At 32.8% G+C, this 24,785-nt stretch overlaps 1 protein-coding gene across 13 annotated transcripts in view; it reads left to right on the top strand.

Annotated features, from left to right (window-relative positions):
- The window catches only part of LOC106746303 (ecdysone receptor), an 82,767-nt gene extending 58,701 nt beyond the window's left edge, over positions 1 to 24,066 (top strand). For 12 of the 13 annotated variants that reach the window (XM_014622772.1, XM_014622770.1, XM_014622769.1 and 9 more), the window contains 4 exons: positions 3,778 to 4,292; positions 15,896 to 16,168; positions 19,377 to 19,752; positions 22,352 to 22,596. In XM_014622772.1, the coding sequence (XP_014478258.1) occupies positions 3,778 to 4,292; positions 15,896 to 16,168; positions 19,377 to 19,752; positions 22,352 to 22,596 (1,409 nt within the window). Of the gene's footprint in view, positions 1 to 3,777; positions 4,293 to 15,895; positions 16,169 to 19,376; positions 19,753 to 22,351 lie in introns of all 13 variants that reach the window. The other variant, XM_014622771.1, reaches the window with a different exon arrangement.
- The last annotated feature ends 719 nt before the right edge of the window (positions 24,067 to 24,785 follow it).

Raw genomic sequence — 24,785 nt, 5'->3', positions numbered from 1 at the left:
AATTTATATATATAAAAATTTACTTAAATCATTCGCATGCAATGCGAATCTATTTAAGGGTTTATATTTGCTATAAAGAATGCGATGTAATTTAATTACAAAAGAGATGATAATTTCTTAGAACCCGAGTGGGAACATTGAACCAGTCAAAGCAATGAAAGACAATTAATTGATCCTCTCAATATTTTAAAAAACAAAATTATAACATTTTCTATATGCATAGAATCCTTCTATCTTTAAGAGACAAGAATCCCAAAGATTTGCAAGATTTTTCTGTCCAAGACCGATATATATATATACACCTTTAAGATTATCCTAAAGTTTATCTTGAATCATGTTATACAAGACAAAAAAATTTTCAAGCGGCCCATTAACAGCAGAATAAACTAAACTGATCACGTTGCATGGTTCGCCCTGTATATATACAAGGTGTTTCTTAAATATCTAGTCATATTTAAGGGGACAATTCTTTGGTTTATTGCAAATAAAAAGTAATAAAAAAAAAGTTCATATAAACATGTGTCCTAAACGGCTTAGTTTCTGAAATATAGGGTGTTGAGGTTTTCAGGAAAATGTGAATGCCATATATGCTTTAGGATAGAGCAAGACAAATGGACCATGGTCAATTTCAAATAACATTATACTGGTTGAGCCATATTGTATAAAATAGCATAATAATTTAACATGAAAAAATATACTGATTTACGACAGTTGTTTACCAGTGATCCTTAGATTAGAAAAACCACGAAACTTTTCGTAACAGCTGAACCGTAGACACTAGTAAAATAGTAGTTTCTTGACTGATAATTCCTTTGGTCTTTCAAAGAGGACAGAAGCTTACAGGATTCAATTCCTACCGACCACAGTCCAAATATAGAGATGATCGATATTACCTGCTGACCAGTATTAACCCATGCTCCTATACAGGTTGTCCCAAAATCAGATCAACAAACTTCAGGTACTTACAAAGAACATCAAAATAAATAATTTTTGTCAATATATTCAAATTCGCAAATGAACCATTCTGGCACTATGGTGAATTATTTACAATAATTGTTCGAAGTGTTGGCAATTTACTTCAACAGATATCAGCAATTTTTTTTTCATCCCAGTTTTTGTTGCTATTTCTTGATAAAAAAACATGAATAAAAATTGCTTTATCAAACTGAAGATTATGGGGGATTTTTAAACAGGTAGAATTAATATTGTTTATTATTGATTTGCGAGCTCAATATCATAACATTTCTTTATTATTTATCCGAAATGTGTTTTCAAAATGGAAATTTTTCTTTTTGATGAAATAACCGATATGCATTTTATGTTATATGGAGGCTAGATGTAAATGGCCGATACTTTGAACAATTGTAAATAATTCACTTTAATATCAAAACGGCTCATTTGCGAATACGGGTTTATTGACAAAAATTACTTGTTTTGATGTCCTTTATTTATGTTAAGTTATCCTGAAGTTTGTCGGTCTAATTTTGTGACATCCCACGTGTTGCGGGCCTCGTGAGGCTCGCCGCAGCGAAAAGCTCCCCGAGCGCCGGGTTGTCGCGCAGTTGGTTTGCCGCGAGCGCGGGACAGTCTCGCGCGTGGATCTACGCAGTCGTGACTCGCGGCGTACGCCGCGGGACGGCGCATCGGCCGAACGATCCGCTCGCGAGCGAGTGCTTTCATGGCGCCTGTATAAGAGCGCTCAAAGCCCTGTTGTCTTTCATTGCACTTCAGTCGGCTAAGCGGTGATCCCACTTCTCACGCACGCAAAAGGAGGCTTTTTGAACTTTTATGACACATTTTTATGAATTAATTTATATTTGGTGGACAATTTGTAATCATCGTACTGAGAAAAGGATTTGGTGATAAACACTAAGATTTGGGGAATATTTGCCGATCAACTATTTGATTATTGCAACCAAACAATTTAGTTCCATATGTTAAATATACAATATACAGAATTATATTACTGTGTAAACAATATGCGGAACTAAATTATTTGGTTGCACTAACTAAAATATTTGGTCGACAAATATTCAACAAATTTTAGTATATATTACCAAATCCTTCTTTCAGTGCGCAATCATACCTATAACTATAGGGAAATGGATAATTTGTATTATACAAGTTATACAGGGTGTGGTATTGAGACGCCCGAATGTTCGATAAACAAATGAATTCGGTGCTTTTATCTTTAATTGATTAAAACTTCGCTTTAAATTCAAATATCTTTCTGTTATATATATATATATATATATATATATATAGTGAGTTTTGAAGCGCCAATCTTTAGGTCTAAAATGCTTTATATAGCGAAACTGACAGCATAACCTCTCAAAACAGTATCGAATATGATGGCTACCTACAAACAGCGTGTTCCCCCAAAGCTGAGTAAATCATATTTTCAGCCTCGGCAGCATTTTTTTTTTAATTAGAAAGTAAAAAGAATGCAATGTCTAATATGCTGCTTGTCGATGTCCAACGTATTCGATACGGTTTTGAGAGGTTATGTTGTCAGTTTCGCTAAGCTATATAGCACGTTTTAAATCTCAAAATTGGTGCTTCAAAATCCATTAAATGGCAAGGAGATATTTAAATTTAAAACGAAGTTATGATTGATTAAAGATAAAGGTATTGAATTAATTTGTACACCTAATATATTAAATTCAATTTTCTAATCGATCATATCACGGTCATCTTATTAGTGTATTCAAAGAAAGAAGAGCGAGATCGACATGCCCATATAATAAAAAATTAAATATTGAATTATTTTCTCGTTTTCCTTACGATTTCTCTTAATAAATCAATTTGAGAATTGTTTATATAATATTTGTTTCTTATTTATACAGAATGTTTCATTTTAATTGCCCCATGCTAATATCTCAGAAGGAAATCATCCTAGCCAAATATGTTTAATATAATATAATTATATGGTTTAAAAGGATATCGGATAATGACCTTGTTGTTTTCAGAGGTGACGTTGTTCAAAGTTATTTCAAGGTCAACTTTATTTTTTTAATTAGAATTGTGTAATTTTTTAACACAAATCGATTCTTTTATTTATTATACATATAAAAGTATTAGGGCAAGGTCATCTAAATACGAGTACTTTTCGACTTATTTTATCTTTTATTCTGATATTTTTTAGTACAAGATATGAAATATCTCATAAAGTATTCCTTTTTCGATATTATCATAATATTTTTATATGTAAAATGGCAAGTGGAATCGATCGCTGTAAGTAAACATAGAGAAACCTTTAAAAAAATTCATTGCCTTTTATAAATGCATTGGTGCACCAATGTGCAATGATTAATATCAATAATCGATTTCTCTCATATTATTATATAAAAAAATATTAAGGTAATGTTTAACATCAAAGGGTGAATATTTTATGAGATATTTCATATCTCGTATTAAAAAATATCAGAATAAAAAGTAACTCGTATAGTGAGCAGTGGAATCAACGTGTGTTAAAAAAAAAACTATATGATTCTATCCAAAAAAATAAAGTTGACCTTGAAATGATTTTTAAACACCACCTCCAATAAGACCAAGATCATCATCCGATATGCATAAACCATACAACCTTTGTATTAAACATTTTTCGCTAGGATGATTTCCTCCTGAGATATTAGCCTGGAACGATTAAAATGAAACACTTCTCGTATATTCAAGATATATTAGCATATTTAAAATGTTAAGATATTACAAATGTTAGAATTCTACATTTAATTTACTTATCGCATTCCGATAAATAAATTTGTATTTTGATTTTAGGTAGGGACGAATTGTCTCAGCCGAGTTCGTTAAATGGCTATGGGAGTAATTCCGGAGGTGGCGGGAACGGCGGCGGCAACGGCAACGGTAACTGCAATAGCAACAACAATGGCAGCAGCAACGGTGGCGGCAATGGCAGCAGCGGCAGCGGTGGTAATGGTAACGCCGGTGGTGGTGGTGGAAGTAGCAATAGTGAAGGATGCGACGCGAAGAAAAAAAAAGGACCTACACCGCGTCAACAAGAAGAACTGTGTCTCGTGTGCGGCGATCGTGCATCCGGTTATCATTACAACGCCCTCACTTGCGAGGGCTGCAAAGGCTTCTTCAGACGTAGCATAACAAGAAACGCCGTATACCAGTGCAAGTATGGTAACAACTGCGAAATCGACATGTACATGCGTCGCAAATGCCAGGAATGTAGGCTGAAGAAGTGCCTGACGGTCGGCATGAGGCCGGAATGCGTTGTGCCCGAGTACCAATGCGCGGTAAAGAGAAAGGAAAAGAAAGCACAAAAGGTAGATCGTATTTTAAGATATACTATGCTCTACGTGTACCACAACTATTATTTCTTTCTTTCAAATATTTATTTTCACATATAAATCTCAAATATGTATCTTTTATCATCAAATAGTGCTAAAGTTTCTTTAAAAAAAAAAATCGTAACAAAACGTTGCAAAAATATTTAACACATTGTGCATTCAAAGATGTTAGTGAGCCAAATTTTATCAATACAAGTGTTGCACAAATTGTAATCCATCGCAATTATAATATATGTGTTAAAAAAAAATATCATATTCATATAATAATATACTTAGAGCACGCACTCTCACGGCGCATGCATGCATACACGCACATCCTTCTCTCTATATACACGCGAGCGCACGCGTGTCCACACATATACACAAAATTGAAATATTGGGATATGATGCGGAATAAGTTTCAATCACACAGATTCCGTATAAGAGCTGGGCTAAAAGTAGCGCATATCTGTAGTACAAGGTACGTAGCGGTACTTACATTACATTTGTCAAATATATGACTTCGAAAATCAACATGTTACATATGGATACAATATAAAATTTTCTTTAATTTTATTTCTAATAAAAATTATAAAATTTCTGAAAATATTAGGGAGACATGGGGATAAATTGAAAAGTATCATCGAAAAATCTAAATACTTAATTGTAAAGAATATAAAATACTATACAATTTTTGCACAAACTATTTTTTCATACATTTCGTTTCATGGTATTGGAAATGAAATTTTCTCTTACTTTCGAGGAATTGCTTCCCTTTAAACATCAAGATAAATATATAAAAACATGCTAATATTTTTTGTTGAAACATATCCAAAGACCATCAAAATCGGAGAGGAATACTTCTGTCCTTTTCCTTATTATTATAATAGTTATTATTATTATTATTATAGTTATCGATTTTTCTTAGTTTGCACAGCACTGTGAAATATAAACATTCTTAGTGCATTTAAAATAATAACTGTTACCTTGTTACTTATGGATCTAGCCTAGCTATTAATTGATTATCGAGTAATAAACCTCTATTCAAAAAATAAGTTTTCCCTCATATTCAAAATATATTTGTATTATATTCGCAATATACTTAACCCCCCCCCCCCTCCTTCTCCATCTTCTGCAGCGCACAATTTGAAAATTTCTTAGCATATTAAATAACTGCTTCAATTTTGATATAACAAAATAGAGTCGGAGAAAAATAAATAAATAAATATAATGAAAAAAATGTTTTGTTAAACTAGGTACATAAAATAATTGAAAATAATTTTCTGTAAGTTTTATATTTTTTAAAGATGTTAAGGTTACAATTTTTTAATATAGAACATTGTTATTTTTTCAATTTTGAGTAACAAGCACACATCAGCTTGATGTTTAATATTGATTTCATACTGACCACTACTGATGATCAGTTATCAATAATATTTTCTAGACCTTCTTATACCGTCATAAAAATGACGGTATAATATAGCAAAAGGTTTACGCCACAAAAGTTACCATACTTTGGTAAGTCCATGAGTTATAGCATCGTTTTTCTTTGTGTATAACACCTGAAAAATATGTCGAAATGTGGTACCTTTGGTGATTTCAACTTTTCGTAATATTGCCTGCCATTTTTGCGTCCTGAAGACATCAGTTAGTGTTATCAATAGTGGTCTATAAAAAACCAAAATCTAACGTTTAAATTATATATGCTTGATATCTGGGCGGCTGCTTAAATTTGAGAATTAAATAGACACTGATGATGATGACAAGCTCTGACAAACTTAATATATTCATGCTTATAATGTATCCTTGTATCGTTTAAAAAATATTGTAATACCATATTTAAGCAAACAAAGGGAAATAAGGGTCGATAACTTATTACATCAAATTGATTATAATACGATGAATCATAAAATCGTATAGCAAAACATCAAATAAATTGTGTTCAAAGACAATTATTAACTATGAAGAGAAAAAAAATTAACTTTAGATTTTTAAGTCGACTTGAAAATAAATTACATAAATTGAATACTGAGAGTTACTAAGAAATTCGTAGTGATTTGGCAATATTTCAATAATTATTTGACACGTGCTTAATCATTGGTTATGATAAATGCTGCAGGAATAAATTATTGTGATTATAGAATACTATTTGCAATAAAATTATGCTGAAATAAACAAGATTAAACAAACTAATGTTAGATAATTTTGTTTAACTCGGGAATAGTTATCTGCGATAATTTCAGATCCCAGCGGTAAGAAAATAAAGATCATGTTTCGCAGTGGGTTTTATTTATTGATCGGGAACTCATACCTATTTATCTTTCATTTGGACATTAAAGATCTAACCTGTGCAACAAAAACTGGCTGGTGACCCGTCTTATTCATAGCATAAGCATGTGAAGACTCGTTGGAATATGAAACGATCCCAGCTAGTCATTTACATTACATTTACAAAATTAGTCAAGCATGATAAGAGTTCGCATTATGAATACAAGATATTAATAAGTTTGAATGAGGTTATACATATTCATACCCAATAAGCACCAGTAGGCGATATTTACATTACATCTGATACTAACTGATAGAAATATCCAGAAAAATAGATAGAGGTGCAATTATTAAATATTAATATTTATTGTATATAACTAACATATACAGTTATTAACATTTATTGTAAGTGAAATGAATATGTTAAATTCTTTTCATTGGAAAATATTTTTTTTGTTTTATATTTACACAGTGTGTTTCAAAAATGGAGATCAATTGCTCGGAAGATAATTGGAGACTTAAAAACAAGAAAAATAATTGGTATGAATATAAGTTTGGATATGCGTTGTTTTTTGGAGTTATTTTATGTTAAAATTTCGAATTGCTTTGCTTTCGTATTTTTTTGTCAAAATTGAAAGAAAAAGCGGTCTTTCTGAGTTTTACAACATAATTGAAATCAAATAAAAGTTGCGAGTTGCTTTAGCACTACCCAGGATACACCACATGGAAATACAGCCCATGGAAGTTAGCATCTCTTGGCAGAGATCGGGATCTCAGGTGATCGTTTACGTAAAAAGAAAATAAGGTTACTACTCCCGGGTTAAATAAAAAAAAACTTGCTTTTTCATTCATTGTATCATTACACCTTTTCATTTCATATATGTGTTCTTCCATAATTTCGATCCTTATCCGAATCATCTATCCTTTTCTTCGCCGCGGTCATCATTGCTTCACTTCAATAATCGAACAGAAACGTCCTCAGATAAAATGTACAGATAAATGGGATATATAAGAAATATCGTATATTTACAAATTTCAATATTAATCACTGCTGCTAGCTAATAATAAATGATATGGAATATTATTGAATTATTCTGAAATACTAGCAACCCTGCGATTTAAGTACTTAAAATTATTAGCTAATAGTAATAAAAATACTGTGTATATGTAACAGTAATTTATTACTGATCAATTAGTAATATTTTCCTGTAAAAATATTTAATAATCGTGACCTTAAACATTGGAAACTTGTGATTCTTTACAGAAAATTGGCTGGTCAGTAAAAAAAATTACTGTATTTCATAATTTTATTACTAGCACTTAATAATTTTGAATACTTAAATTACAGAAATACTATATGATAATGTGAAGTTACAGAGATAATGTGAAGTAATTTGTTTTCTATTTGTGCGTTAGCTATACTACCTTGTATTAGTTCTCTTTTCATCTCTTTCTTGAGATTTGATAAGAAAGAGAGAAAAGAGTACTGGTGCAAGTTAGTGCAGCCAGTGCAGGAACAGAAAATACTCTTGATTAAATATCTGTTCGTCAAAAATGTAGAAATTAATCAATTATTTTCGATAGTTTTTAGAAAAAAATCGATATTTTTGATCATTGATTATTTAATGGATGATGCTTTTTTAAACAATGCCCTAATGCTTTCCCTAATAAACAAGATTGATCAGATTCAGACCGGTACAAGCATTTTTTTCAACTAATTCTGTCAACTAGACACTTTATATATTCACAGTAAGTTAGAAAATATTTAAAAATAAATTAAATATATCGCAAAATATGTAAAATACTTGAAATATAAAATACATTACAATCTTTATTTTGGCGAAAATCTTAAAACTCATCTGTTGGACACTCAATACATTAAGAAAGTGTAGTAAAATGTAATAATATAAACACATAATAATATATAAAATAAATATATAAAAATAATATATAAAAAGGAGATAAAAAGAGAAAAACTTTGAAAAAATGATTATTAAATGATCATGAAAGAAAAAAGGGTTATTGTTTTAATGTCCCCTTTTAATAAAAAAATAATTAAAAATTATTATTATCACCACAAATACCTTGTGAAAAAATAATAAAATAAAATGAAGAATTGAGAAAAAGTAAAGTTAATAAGTTAACAAAGTAGGTTGGATTCGACCGCGAGAGCGCGTTGGGTGGGGGAATTATACTGGACAAGATAGTGCACACACACCATACACAGAGTTCTACTTATATAGAATGTCCCAGATCAACCTTATCAAAGCTCATGGGAGTACCTGTCGACGCGAGCCTAGGAGCGGTATATAAGCGAGACATAAGAGCGATGGTGTAAGCATAGCAATGGCGCGTTGTCGTTCCCCTCACCGCGCTCCGCAACTATTGCTAGAGAGAGTGAACCGTACTGTAAGCTCCAGCGGCTCAAACGCTTCTCCCTTACCAGCTTGGCGCGCAATTTTTATATCTCCATAATTATTGCGAATATCGCAACATGATATAGGACTTTTATGTTTACCTCAATCCGTTCTATATATATATATATATTCTTCCATGAGCTTTAGTAAGGCTACTCTGGGACATCCTGTATACATATATATATCTCTCAATTTAGAGTTTAACTATCTGCTAGTCCAAAGCTACGAAAGACAGCGACACGGCAAAATACAGATCCCGCGGTGGAACACGGCAAGCCACGACTCGCAAATGTCATGATCGCGTATACGGTCAAAGATATCTTTCTTTCTATATGTTCCGTCTACCGAATCACGCACGCTGGTTCGCCTATCTATTTTCTTCGATAACTCGAAACTTTATGTGGTAGTTCGAAAGATAACTTCGACCGTATTTATTTACTCGATACCTGTGGTATCCGTGTTATAAGTTTCGGACGCGTTATTCGGGACATTCTCTGTGTGTGTGTGTGTGTGCGTGCGTGCATGCGAGCGTGCGTGCGCGTGTGTGTGCGTGCGTGCATGCGAGCGTGCATGCGCGTGTGTGTGCGTGTGTACAGGGTGTCCGGTATGTTTCGTACATCGCAAGTCGTCGTTATCGCACATCGTAGTTAACGAGCAAATTAATTATTCTGTCTGACAAGGGAAGTGCCAGTAAGCGCCGTCCTGGATTTGGCTAATTTATATATAGTAATAAATTTTATAAAGTAATCTTATATAATAGTTATAGTAATCTCTTTAATAAAGCTTCGTATAATTAAATATTAATATATGAATTAATATAAAAATGAATTATCAATATATGAATTAGCCAACTATATATCATCCCAGCATTATTACAATCATTCGTATTTTTGAAACGGAATTGTAGGAAAAGTAATAAAATACGCCTGTCAATAAATAAATAAATAATTTTTTTTTAAGCTTAGAAAGGTATTTTATTTCAACGTTAAGTTATTAGTCGTTATATTACTTGGGAATACTTGCCTATGGTGGAATTTTAAGATTTGTTCCCTATGAGAACAGCATGACAGTGATATCGTTTTTACTACCTGCGGACCCGTTTCTTTCACGTTCATTGGAGGGGTGAGGAGGGTGATAGGGGGAAACCTTCGGTTTGCCTGTCGGTTTGCCCGTCGACTGTTAGTGTTTAAACCATCCAGTCGAGCGACAACTGCCGGTGGGACAGCAGTAGAAGTCTTGTGCAAAAGAAGGAAAAATGGAAGGTGAAAGCAGTAGTGCAGAGGAAAATGCTGCTAGTGTCGGTACACAGATGAATAATAATTGGGAAGATGAGCTTGTAAATGCTGTAATTTATTGCACAAATATGTTGAAAAAAATGGACATGTTTTGCAAGACATCGCCAGATGAAATGTCATCAGTTTCCATTGCGATAGGAGTTGAAATTCTTAACAACACTGCAGATATGGCATTGGATAGACAAATCGTCATAGAAGAACATCACATAGTGTCGGACGAAATTATGGAGGACGAAAATTATAAGGAAGTATGTTAATAAATTTGTACTAATATTTTATAAAATTAGAACGTGAAAGAAACGGGTCAACGGAAAGCAAAAACTATACCATTGACATGTCGTTCCCAGCAGGGAACAAATCTTAAAACTCCACCATAGGCAAGCATTCTCAAGTAATATAACGATTAGTAATGTAACGTTGAAATAAAATCCCTTCCCGAATTTTAAAAGAATAATTTATTTATCCATTGATAGGCGTGTCTCATTACTTTTCCTACAATTTCGTTTCAAAAGTGCAAATGATTGTAATAATGCTGGGATGATATATAGTCGACTAATATATATATATATATATTAATAATTAATAATAACAATAACTAATTTTTATATTACTATATTGATTCACATATTAATAATTAATTTTATTGTATACTTCAGAAAAATGAAAAAAAAGTTTGGAACAAGCTGGAATCGAACGAATGACGTCAAGTGATCTAGTCGCGCTCTTTACTCGCTGAGCCACGTTTACTACTTGAATTTCGATCCTACTGAAGCGGTACTCCAGGAGCACGGAAAACTTTCAACTACGATTTCTTATAAACTAGTGCTCATTGGCAACAATTATATGAGGCTTTATTAGAAGGAAGGGATTACTATAACATATATAAAAATTAGCCAAATTTAGGACGGCGCTTATTGACACTCCCCTTGTTAGTCAATGTCGACAATTGCCCGGTGCTATCCATGATTTTCAGTATTTCGGGTCGTATAAATTTCATTTTATATTACCCGTGATGAATTGGCCCTGATGGGAATATTATTCCTGTTGAAAATTTTATTGAAATTCTCTCTCGATTTAGCCCATTTCATTATCATTCCATTAATATACGCAGTTTTCAGTTAAATTCAGTAAATTTCAACAATATACTTTAACTTTCCTTATATGCGAATATTGATATACTATGAATTTGATGAACAGCGAGATGAAAATTACTGAAAAATTACTGAAATATATAAAAAATATTTCAAAATAAATTATATTCATCATCAAATTATTTCATCATGAAATTCAATGTAATGTTATAAAATGTAATGAAAATTAAAATATAATTCTAAAAAGTAATAAAAAAATTTTGTAATATATATCATAAAATTTATTTAATTAAACTGAAAACTGCGAATATTAATGAAATGAGGTCAATTGAGAGAATATTTCAGCAAATTGTTCCTATCAAGGGACATAGAAAATTTTTTCTCTTAAAACTAAACAAAAACATATTTTATCAAAAGCGCCCTTTTTATCATCTATAATAATCACATCCGTCTCCCATTCTTATGAACTTGTCTCATCTGTTGTAGATGGTAAGTAATTGTTTCATGAATTATTCCCAAATATGCAATACACTTTTTGAATTAAATTTATGTGAAATCTTAGTCGAGTTGTAACTACAATTCCTTATTCTCAAATTTGTGCAATTGATCAGAACATAGCTGATCACTTAGATCAATGCTCGGAATTACTTGCACTTTCAAAATGATTTTTGAAGGCTACAATTACTTTCTTTCCCTCGTCTTTCCATTAACCCTTGATTAACGATTGCTGCGCTCAGCTTTAGGACTGTCAACTTCATAACCTATGAAAAGCTCTCCAATTCCTGAAAAAGTTCTTATTGAAATTAATTTTATTTGTGTTATTTCCATATATTACCAATACATTTATATTATTGTTATTATGACGATAGAATAGTGATTTTTGTGTATGTTAAGGGTGTATTTGTAGATAGGTTCAGCTAACACCAGTAAAAGAGATGAAGTTGGCAACATGTAAAATTATTGGTGCTGTGTTTCGTATCTTCTATCAAGTAAATTAGCTGTTAGTGTCAAAGACTGGATACTTATTATTGCCTTAAACAATAAGTAATTTTTATAATAACTGAATAAATAAAGTTAAAAAGATTTTTTTTTTAATACGAGCATATGAATTATTGTTTTTTTAATATTCAAGCATATCAAAAAATAGTTTAAAGGATATCTTAAACTTAAAATTACTGATTTAATACGGCTTACTTTATGCCAAAATATTAGTATATAATTCGACTTCATTTTACTCAAAATCACGTCTATTTTTTTATTCGCGCTTTATATTAGATCATCCAAAAAATCCTGAGAATTTTTGAAGCACTGAAACAAAAATTTATTGGCACTGTTCCATCGACAATTAATCTATGATGTATTGTCCATTTTGACCTATCACTTTTTGCCATCTCTCGGACAATGAGAAAATTTCGCGCTCGTAGAATGTCTTGAGCTTTCTCTCAAAGAATGCAGTCAGGTGGCTTTTGATCTTTTCCAACGAATAGAACTTTTTACCCCTCAAGGAGTATTGCCCGGAATAAGTGATAGAAGGGGCAATGTTTGGTGCATTTGGAAGATGGGGAATATGGAGAGTGGGGCAAGATGTCCGATATTCAATGAGTCTTCAGAGAACCGCCAATGAAACGCGTGATCTCGCGTTATCATGCTGAAAGACGACGCCCTTCCTATTCATCAATTTTGGTTGCTTCGTGGCAAGAGTTACCTTCAGGTTAGCTAGTTAGACGCAGTATTTGTTAGAATCGACTGTGTGGATTCTCTGGAAGGAATTCAAAGTGGACAATATTCTTGCCACTCCACCAGATGCAAAGCATGACTTTCTTTGGGTGCAGCTCCTCTCCTCTCTCCTTTCGAGGAGGTTCAGCCGACTTTCCCCCGATGATCGTTTTTTTGACACATTACAGTAGAGTTTTTTCATCACTAGTAATCAATTACTTCAAAAAAATCCTTGGAACTTTTTCTTAGAGCACGTCGCACGCGTCAACACGAGTGAAGAGGTTGCGCTCAGTCAATGTGTAAGGAAGCCAGACATCAAGGTGACTCACAGCCCTCTCAAATGGCCTCAAATGGTCATGAAGCATACTCTTGGGGTTGAAGTTCTGTGAGAGTTCCAGCACATTACCGCAAGGGTTTTCATCGATTGCTAGCTTCAGGCGATCCTCAAGTAGCGTGAAAGGTCTTCCAAACCGTAGGCCATCTTAGAGCTCAAAATCACCATTACGAAATCGCACGAACGGCTGTTTGATTTGACACAGCATCCTCCCCGTCGTAAATGTCGCAAATTTCACGGGTAGTCTCTCCATCACGGTGCTTCCCTTCCGAAAGCAAAAAAGCATAACATTGCACAAATGAAGCTTCTGGCTGTCCATCTTCGTGATCGCGCCATCCAACATCACTTGCTCTGTTTGTCAACACCAGACCGGCAATTGATAAAGCAAAGCGCCCTCTTTGAAATGAACTTTCATTCATCAGTTTCGGTGAATGTACTGCCGAGCAAACTGACCCCAAGCGCGACGAATGGCAAGGATTTTCTGAATTTTTTGGATGATCTAATATGTGTTATCTCTATTATTTCAACAGCAAGTTTCAACCGTCTCTCTTTTATTCGTTCAATTTGATTACGATATTGAATGCAATAATCATCTTCTTCAGCAGCTGAGTAGCGTGTTGATAACTGATTTACTGGTAGAAGATATGAAACGCAACAACAGTAATTGTCACTGCTGCCAACTTCATCTCTTTTTACTGATGCTAGTTAAATTTGTTCCGAAACATATTTTTCTCAGATAACGCAATATCTAAAATCGGGACATAAGACGTCTTAATGATATCTTTAAGATATTTTATGTTCCAACGCTTCTTAAAAACGCCTTTGAAACGCCTCGACATTTTAGATATTTTTTGTTTAGGTTAGATGATGTATATAGGGAACAAAATTTCCCTAACAAATCCTTTGACACTACTTCTTTATCCTTTTTTTCTATATTTTATTCATAACACGTTACGCTCTCTCTAGCATTTGTACCAATCTTACAAATCATATCCACGGCTCTAGCAATATGTTTTTTTCGTAATTGAAAGGAGTATAGTGCCTAACATGCTCTTCGTCGATGTTCATTATGTTTCCGCTAGTTTTTAAGATTACGCTGCACGTTTCGTTACATTATATTATTATTCGTTATATTATATATTATTCGTTAGGTAAATATGCCGAATAGGGGACCTATCCCCTAATGATCTTGACAGTGATATATTTTGTGGAGGTTGTGAAGATCCACTCTTGAGTAACCTTCAGAAGGTTTCAGCCGTCGCTTATTGTTTATTAAAAAGTTATTAACAAAAAGTTTCATATATAAAATGTAATTTTCTGATACTGTGTATATCCAATACGTAAATACCCAGTAAGCAAGGAACATTAAATTAACGTTTCGAAATATATAGACGAAATATATAGACTTTAAGTATTTTTTAGGTACCTTTTTTTTTAACAATATTATACATACAAGATGTAAAAAAAGGTCAGGGCATTAGAATATTTTGAAAAAATATGAGTTTTACCAAAAAATGTCTTATACAAAAGTTATATGGTTTCGAGGGAACCATAAAGTGGTGTCATCGATTTGACCTTGAATAGTCGTTTGAAAGTCACGTGAAGGTCACCTTCAATTTCTTAAATAAAACACTATTTTTCATTGCATATTTTTGTAACTTATCTCAAAAGCTTTCCAAAATAGTATAATTAACCCTTATCGGACGCTAGCTTTTTATGCGTGATTCTCACTAGGTTGTAGCTGGTTTCGGTAAATATGCGAACTTGTCACCTCCTACGTGACATACGACCGCAGCGACGAAGTATTGTTGTCACGTGAGAGGTGACTTACGACCGATAAGGGTTAAGTTCCATTTAGCCAAAAACTATTCGGGATATACGTCGCTAAAGTTTACTGCCAGACTTTAGCGTTATCTTAGCTGCGCCACGTGTGAAGGTCGCGCGGTCGAATTCTTCAGAGTTATTTTATTAACTTTGTATTTTATAAATATAAATAACAGCACACTAAAATCGCATTAAAATAGTAAATAAGTAAGTTCAGAATGGTTGTATGAAATGAGTGAAACTAAAAATATCGAATTAACTTACACACTTAATAGATCGATTTAGCAATATATTAGTTTTCTATTTTTGTCTTTCTTCCTAAACAAAGATCGAAACATATGGACAAATGACATTGAAACTTTAAAAGAATTGTATATTATTGCACTTAATATATGTATGATTATATTAATTAATTTATTGAAATATTTAACTACGAGATCAGTTTTTAGCTCTTATTTGCCTATAGCTTTTTACTTTTAATTTCTCTTCATCTTGATTAAATATCAAAGCTTTTATTTGTCATAATTTTTTTTAAATTTTTGATTAAAAATTATTGTGGATTCTCAATAAATTACGAAAAATTAAATATGCAATTTCTTAAATTCCAAAATACTTCTTATATGACCATTTATATGTTTATCTTGTCCCTTTGCAGGAAAAAGATAAGCCGAACAGTACAACAATGAACGGTTCACCAGGTAGTGCCGGGATAGGTGATCAAATGAGTGTTAAAATCGAGCCAGCGGAAGCTGAATCATTATCTAGGTCTGGAAGTAGTGGCATTCTCACTCCCGTTAGTCCTTATGCTTGTGTGAAACCGCCGACGCCTACGCCTATCAGTCCAGAACAGGACGAATTGATAAACAGGCTGGTATCTTTCCAATGCGAGTTCGAGCAACCAAGTGAGGACGACTTAAAAAGGATCACAGTACGTACCGTATTTTGTATTCAATTTTATTATATATTATTATTAGTATTATTGATCTATAAATATGTATTCCTTAAACAGAAAGTACCATGACATGAATGAAAAAAAGAGGGAACACTTTTAGGAGTATTTTTAAGGAAAAATATAGTTTATTTTTTAATGGTGACTTCACATGTATTGATATATATTTTAAAGACTCATATTTTTATTGTGTTGGATTCAAATCCAAGAAGAATGTTAAACTTTTCATCCAATGATGAGTGATATGAAATAGGATACAAAGAAACTAATATTTTTAACTTCAGAAATTAGTATTTTTAACTTAAGGTAATAAAACTTAGAAAACAACTGGAATTGTTGCTAGTAAGTTGAGAAAGTGAATGTACAGATGAGACTTCGTAAAGGTTTTAAAAACAGTTTTTTTTTAACAAGTGACAAATTTTTAAAGAAAATATTAAGGATTTTCGATAAAAATCACGTGTTCTTGTCACAATGGAAAGTAATACTGGCGTCTCTAGTACAAAGCATAGTCTCCCCTATCCTTCAACGAATATCACAGTAGTAGAGCCTCTTAATAATTTCCTTTTGAAGCAGTCTAGCCGACGCTTTTGTGCGCCAGACTGTACACACATGTGATTAGTTAGTGCTGCGTTACCACATCATTTGAATATACAATGAATTAGATAGTGATAGTTGTAAGCCTTAAAGCGTAAATTTGGCAACAACGTGCAGCACGTCGACTATTTGTTTTTACTATCGCTGTGAAGTCCGCGCTTATATTTGTCAAAACTCAAGCATCAAGTTTAATTTTCTTTTTTAAAGTATCGAGAAGATTAATTAATTGCCCTTTATTACTAAGGCTGGTCTTATTCAATGTTCTCACTCGAATCCTAAGGAATTATCCTCTCTTTTATATTAAATTACACCGCATTCTTTATGACAAATTAAAACTCTTAAATAGATTAACATTGCATGTGAATAAATTCAATAATAACGTTATTTTAAATTATATGTTCTTGGCAATCTTTAAATATGCTGTTATAAAATTTTTCCACATGTAAATTCTTATGCTCGTGATTAATTACTTTTTATATCTTTATACCAAAGGAGTGCAATTTTCGTAAATAAATGGAAATGAAATGGAATGAAATTATTTGTGGAATCATTTATTTAATAGCGGAATTGATATGCCAATACACAATAGCCAGTATTTGTAACAATGCATTGTTACTTTCGAGTATTTCGAAACGTTTTCAAGGTACATTCTTTACAAAAAAGTATTATTGTCAGTAATACAGTATTGTATCTCAGTAATTTTATTACTACCGGATAATAATTGTGAATACTTAAATTATAAAGATATTAATAATATAAAATAATTTAGTGATAATGATGACATATTGATAATCACTGATCTTTAGTAATCTTTAGTAATCTCTACTGAGCTCTAATAATAAATTACTGATGCGATGTCTTTCTCAGGAATTAATTACTTATTTGAAGTACTGCACATAATAATTAAAACCTTTATTAGCAATTGAGCCTCTAAATACTTCAGTACTATTTTACATGAGTCATTGATACTTATAAGGGGAGAGTTTGATATTGTCATCACGGATTTCGCTCAAATTGGAATATGTTGTAGCATCAAACCCGCATTACTTGATAGGCAAGTAAGACGGCACATTTCTTAAGCATCCACAAAAAATTTGCTTGCAAAGTTTCTCGCGCTGTAAGTATCGCTTACGAAAACACGTTTGCCAGATAGCGAGCGAAAGGCGCAGCAGGTAAGGCGGCAACACGCTTCACATTGTGTGTTGGAACCTAGCTCTACTCAACTTTTTCTTCTTTATAACATTAATTTTTACGAAATATAATTTTCAATTAACGATTAGGCAACGCATCAATAACCTAAATATGCTAAAAAATTATGGTTGAACGATTAATATATGTAATATTTTTTACTTGCATATTTCAACGTTTATAATCATGTCAACAATATTGATTAACGATTATAATAAAAAATGCTAATTTACTTGTCAAGTATTGAGAGCTTGATACTACAATATATTCCAATTTGAGCAAAATTCGTGATGACATCAGACTCTGCCTTTGTTATAAGTGGTATAAATGAATACTGGAATTTATTACTCCATTTATAAAAGACAGAGAGGATAAATTTAGAAAAAGAAGACACATTTGTATTAATCTTTATTTGTTTTTATTTGTTTTTATCTATTGGCAGCGATTAATACTGGAATTTTGTGACTACAATATTTTTTTTATATTATATATCATTTTTTGTGTATTCTCAGGATATATTATAAACTTTTTCGCAGTGTTTCCATTCATTTGTCGAACATTATAAATGCATTCTAGAAATAATATCTACATATTTAATAAAAATAATTTAAAATTTTTGATGAGGAGAAATATATATATAACTAATCAGTGCGAAAACCAATTTTTTAAATTTATTTTAATGAGGAGCCATATTACTCTTAGGGTGACTTGCACCAACCAACTCCGATTAACTTAATCGACTGATTAACTCAACGGAATTGATCGATCGCATTTGTCAATTAGCTAAACTAATCAGTGCGATTCAATCAATCCCGTTGAGTTAATCAGTTGGTTAGGTTAATTGGAATTAGTATAAGTCATCCTTATTCTTCCCGTTATGCAGCGTTGTCACATTTTTTATAAATAATGTCCCAAGTAATAAATATTTCATTTGAGTCTAGAATTGATTGAACAATTTGACGAATGTGATTATTAAATTTTCAATTAAAAATATTGATTATTAATAAAGTTATTGTACAAAATATAAATGGGGGATTATAATATCACTTTCTCCTCTATATATTAAACTGTTAAATGAATATAATTCCACTCTAAATCATTTATTGTCCTCTGTTGTACAAATTAGTTATCGTCATACTTTATATATTTTATATTGTGTACTGATATAACTAAGAGAATCTAAAAAAATGACGCAATTTTATCTAATTAACTGCGAAGATTCATTATAATTTAAACGATAAATAAGTGCATACAAAATGAAATTTTGCATCAGAAGCATCAAAATTTGTCGGAAATACTTACAAACTTCTTTTATAAATCTAATTAAATGACAAGTTATTAATCTGACATTTAAATGATCGCATTGAACAATTTTGTATCTAACGTGATACGTTTAATCTTTTAGAATCAACCAATGGAAGGCGAGGATCCGAGTGACTATAGTTTCAGGCACATCACCGAAATCACGATCCTGACCGTTCAACTGATCGTTGAGTTTTCAAAGAGGCTACCCGGCTTCAACGAGTTGATGCGCGAGGATCAGATCACTTTGTTGAAGGCATGCTCCAGCGAAGTTATGATGCTGCGGATGGCAAGAAAATACGACGTGCAAACCGACAGCATTATTTTCGCTAACAACCAACCATATACACGCGACAGCTATAACGTTGCCGGGATGGGTGAGACCATCGAAGATCTTTTACGATTCTGCCGGCAAATGTACGCCATGAGGGTTAACAATGCTGAGTACGCTTTGCTCACCGCTATCGTCATTTTTTCAGGTCCGTACATATTAGCAAGTAACAGAACGTGAGATTCTTTCTCGTTTGTTTCATATTTTGGCTTAAACATATCAATTAATTTTGATTGAACTTCTGAAAACTATCTACGTGCTATCGTCATAAGCCATAATCTTGACTGACATACTCCAGATGACCTTAAGTGAATGTCCTAAAATGGATTTTCACCAGAAGAAAGGTTTAATATAAAAAATGTTTAAACAATGTTGTATATTGCTATTAGCATTACACTACTTTCTCAGGCGAGAATATACCCAGCGAATGCAAAGTAACGGTTATATAAATGTTTAGTTGTAATCTCCTGCTCAATAATACAACTGTTATTTAATGCGTGTGTTATATAACAGTTATATTATTGGGTAGGGAATTGCAACTAACTATAATTGTTATTTTGTATTTGCCGGATACTGTAATCGTGTATTTTGTCCACTTAAGGATGCAAATAGAAAGTTTACAATTGTAGATCACCGATATAACCTATTCAGTACATATACAAGATATAAATCTTATTTATTGATGCAGTACAGAGCAGAATCGTTGCAAGTAAATCTTTCGTCGTACAAATGTTACAATTGTTACTATCAAAATGTGTGTGAAAAGATGACGTTGTTTTCACTGTGTACCAAGTTCAAAAGATAGAGCAACAATTATATAGCAGTGATTGAAAGAACTTCAACTAAAATTGAGTTTGCGATTTTGTCAAATTCGTAGACGCCCGATGGATTTGGATGAAGTCAATGGTATATGTAGGTTGCTCCGAAAATCTCTCCGCAAGATTTGCACATTAAGCATGTCGCATCAAACCCGACAGACGCTCTTAATTTTACATCTTTAACGACACTTTGCCTTTTTGATGCATCAAAAAATATATTTATTCGTTCGACCGTGAAACGTGTCTAAAGTTGACGCTTTCGAAGAGAAAAATGAATTGATCATCGACAAAGTTTCCGCGCGATGATTTTTTCACGATTTTAAGAAGCCGCTGACTCCGCTGACAGTGCGTCGAAAGTCTTCGTTCGGTTTTGGCGATGAAGCACGAGCTTATTACATTTTAGTGCTTGTGATTTTAGTGAACACAAATGACACCGGATTTCCCATCAAGTTTTGAGCAAATTTGATGCCAATTTGGCGACAATTTGCTATCAAATTGCTTATTGAGTACTTAAGTTTATTACAAAATATGTATATTCATGGAATACGGTCGATATTATATGTAAAGTATATGCATGCTGAATTTATACATCACTGCATGTATATACCATACATCGTAATGTATATCTAGTTCATGCATATGAAATGTGTATATTTATATATATATGCGATATATATACAGGATATTATTTGCACATTATAGCGCATATATATACAGGAAATATCTAATAGTATATGGATTACCTTGGTGAAAATAATTTTCTGAATTTTTTTGAAAAGGTTTATAAATTGGAATACTTTGAGATAAATATAGATAAAATCAGGAAAAATATTTCTTTGATTAAATTTGAAAAAAATTGCATTTTTCTAAAAATCTATTTCCTGATATTTTCCGAAATTATTTATTTTCTTTAAGTATTTCTTGCAAATACTGAGATTTTCTAAGAAAAATGTATGATTAGAACTTATCATTATAAATATACAGAAGTTAAGAATTAGTTGAAATTATTTTATTTTACTTTCTCAGAATTATTCAAAAATATTCTGAATTACTCAAAATTACTCTGAATGACAATGAATTTACTCCGAAATTTACTCAGAATTTATTCATGAATTACTCAGAGTTTTACTGATATTTTCTGGACATATTAATATTTTTGGTATAATTACCAATATTTGTAGCTATAAGCTCTAATGAAGAAATTAAAATAACTATTTTTATGAAAGAAATAATATTAGCACCAACTTCTTTCAATTCAACAAATGATGTTACGATAATATACATACGAAAATACTACATTCATAATTGTCCTTTGCGAACTATTAATCCTCAGTCTTTAGTAGGACAATAATGTATGTTAATAAATATCGATAATGCACACGGTGATTAAATGTCATATTATAGATATAGTGTATACTTAACGATACAATATAGATATATAAACAAATATAAGCAATGTATAAAATCAGAAAGTAACTATATGAAAATATAGATTTGCAAATGCGCGCAGGCTATCTTCACGTTGCTCGATCAATTACAATTGCTGTCGATAATTAATATCACACAAACGATAATTAATATCGGAAAAACGTTTAGTGGAATTTACCAAACAGTGAACGAGTCAAACGCGTTTTGGTTTAAAAAACAGGATTTCTGGTTATTAGGACCGATTTTAATCATAAGAATCAGAAATTCTGTTTCCTTCAATTAAAATCGCATTTGGTTCGTTCACTGTCTTGTAAATTCAACCAAACTTTTTTTTCGCGTACATGGTAAAAAATCGAAATACTTTTATCCATTCTATACACTTTATGTTGTATTAACTATTTCACATTTCATACTTTATACTACACAATATATATTCTTTGTTATAATTATTTTTATAGAATATCACACCTTTTTAATTCAATGATAATCATTACTTTACAGAGAGACCCAATCTGGTGGAAAGTAAAAAAGTAGAGAAACTCCAGGAGATCTATTTGAAAACGTTGAAAGCATATGTGGATAATCGTCGTAGGCCGAAATCCGGCACGATCTTTGCGAAGCTTCTTTCGGTTCTAACGGAACTTAGAACCCTCGGCAATCAAAATAGTGAGATGTGCTTGAACCTGAAATTTAAGAATAAGAAGCTGCCAGTTTTCCTCGCCGAAATCTGGGACGTGGTGCCCTAGTTTCCCAGTCGCCGATCATCGGCAATTGCGCCGGTCGGCTGAAGAAGCTCTTCGACGTCGCGATAGCAGCAGCAGCAACGGCGTCGATAGACGCATGGACGTGGAAAACGGCCTGCGCAACTCTTGTACTAGTGCACCACTATGCCACTGCCTCACCGTCAACATACTGTATCAGACTCCGTTTTAGATTCATTATAGTCATTTGTGTCTCGACGATCCACCACTTCTAGCGGTTGACACCCTAGATGGATCTTTATACAGTTTGTAAAGACATATACAAGCCGGCCCCACACTGTTCGCATATGGCACAGCGCGAGAGAGATGATTTTTATTATACAAAAACACGGAGACAAAATTGTATTAGAAAAAAAGATCGAAGATTCATTAAAAGGATTTAGCGGCGGATCAAATGAGGTCCGTTCGATTACGACATGTTAACAAGGATATACGCGATCGAATATCTGTGATGAAGAATCGCGGTACCAAAGATCTATATAGTGTCATGGACGTACGAAATGAAAGTCCAAAAGATGGAGGCTTTGTGTTACCAAAGATCCATGACACATAACACACACATGTTATCAAATTTGTATGATCCGTGGAATTATCGACTTCGACAAATCTATAAAGCCACCTGTTTGTAAAACGTTGTGTCTCCACGCATTAATATTCATCTATCGAAAATTATTTAATTGCGACAGTTATTTGATCTCAGTGATGTCACATGGTGAAATTTCTCACACACTCGTACCAGTGAGAGGATTACGGACCTATAGTAGCATACGCGCTTTAGCGAGATATATATATATGTGTGTGCGTGCGTGTGCGTACGTGCGTGCGTGCGTGCGTGTGCGCGCGCGCGCGCGCGCGTGTGTGTGTGTGTGAGGTATCAAGGGAAAAAAATAGAAGATATTGAAAAAAATAATATAAACGTCTGTGCCGAATGAAATAAGAGTATATGAACAAAAGTAACGGAATACGTGTGCTTGAAAAATCCCATCATTTGACATCGGTGATTTATCTTGGTCCACGAATAATTACCGATACGCCCCTTTCATTTATAAAGTTGCGAATATTCGATCGCTCGCGTGAACAGTCTCATGCGAACCGTGTGAGACCGGCTCAAGAACAAGAACGAAAAGAGGGAAGAGAAACTCTGCATGATTTGGAAAAGACGCGACAATACGCGCGTAATTCAAATGAGGGTAGAGGAAAAATGGTAAATATGAATAAACAATTATATATTGTTGTAAGAGAAAGGCAGTGGCGCGGCCCAGGCTGTGATACATAGAGAACAGTACAGAGAACGAAAAGCTATATAAAGAAAGCTATCTGCAATTTACATTTTATCGCTATGTCCCCTACCCGGATACATCCTTACACATACAATCGATATGTAAATGTAATGTATTATATGATAAAATATTGATATATCGGACACGTCACATATGTCATTCGTGAAAAAAAAAACAATGACAAGTTTGCGGTTTGGTTTAGTGGTTTTGGGGGGAGGGAAAAGATGGAAGGGCAATTTGTGACACGGTGGAAAGAATTAAATTGCGATAACGACGAAATTTTCTAAATAATTGGCAATATACATATATATATACACACACACACACGCGCACATATATATATATATATATATATATATATATATATACTCATACATATACTCGGAGTTGATGCTCGCGGCACTCACGGTCGGGTTAAACGAGTCGCGCGTTAACCCGCTTGCANTATATATATATATATATATATATATATATATATATATATATATATACCGTTAACAATAAGTTTGGAAATTAAATTCCTTAATCATAGATAATACAAAGCATTTTTCCGGATTTCGATCGTAAGAGCGAAAGCAAATCAAGTCCGCAAGATGAACGCTGTTGAGCAGCGTCGCATAAGTCGAACGTGAATTAAGAAAACAAAAAAGAAACAATATGCATAACAATACAATAGAGTCTATATCATACATACACATACAGCATAATATATCTTGCTAGAATGTACATTGTTTATATTAAGAAAGGAAGGAGAGCGTGAAAGACCGGGCGTGTATGTGCGCGCGTGTATGAGAGGGAGAAAGAGGGAATGAAATAAAAAGAGTGAAGGGAGAGAAAGGAGAAATATATAATAGAAAACTAAAAATCGGAATACGCAAGAATTAGCAGATTGGA

This window comes from Dinoponera quadriceps, unplaced genomic scaffold, assembly GCF_001313825.1.
Source record: "Dinoponera quadriceps isolate SergipeBrazil2010 unplaced genomic scaffold, ASM131382v1 scaffold566, whole genome shotgun sequence".
Classification (NCBI taxonomy): domain Eukaryota; kingdom Metazoa; phylum Arthropoda; class Insecta; order Hymenoptera; family Formicidae; genus Dinoponera; species Dinoponera quadriceps.
The sequence above is the reverse complement of the archived record's forward strand: the minus strand, read 5'-3'. Positions and strand labels throughout refer to the sequence as shown.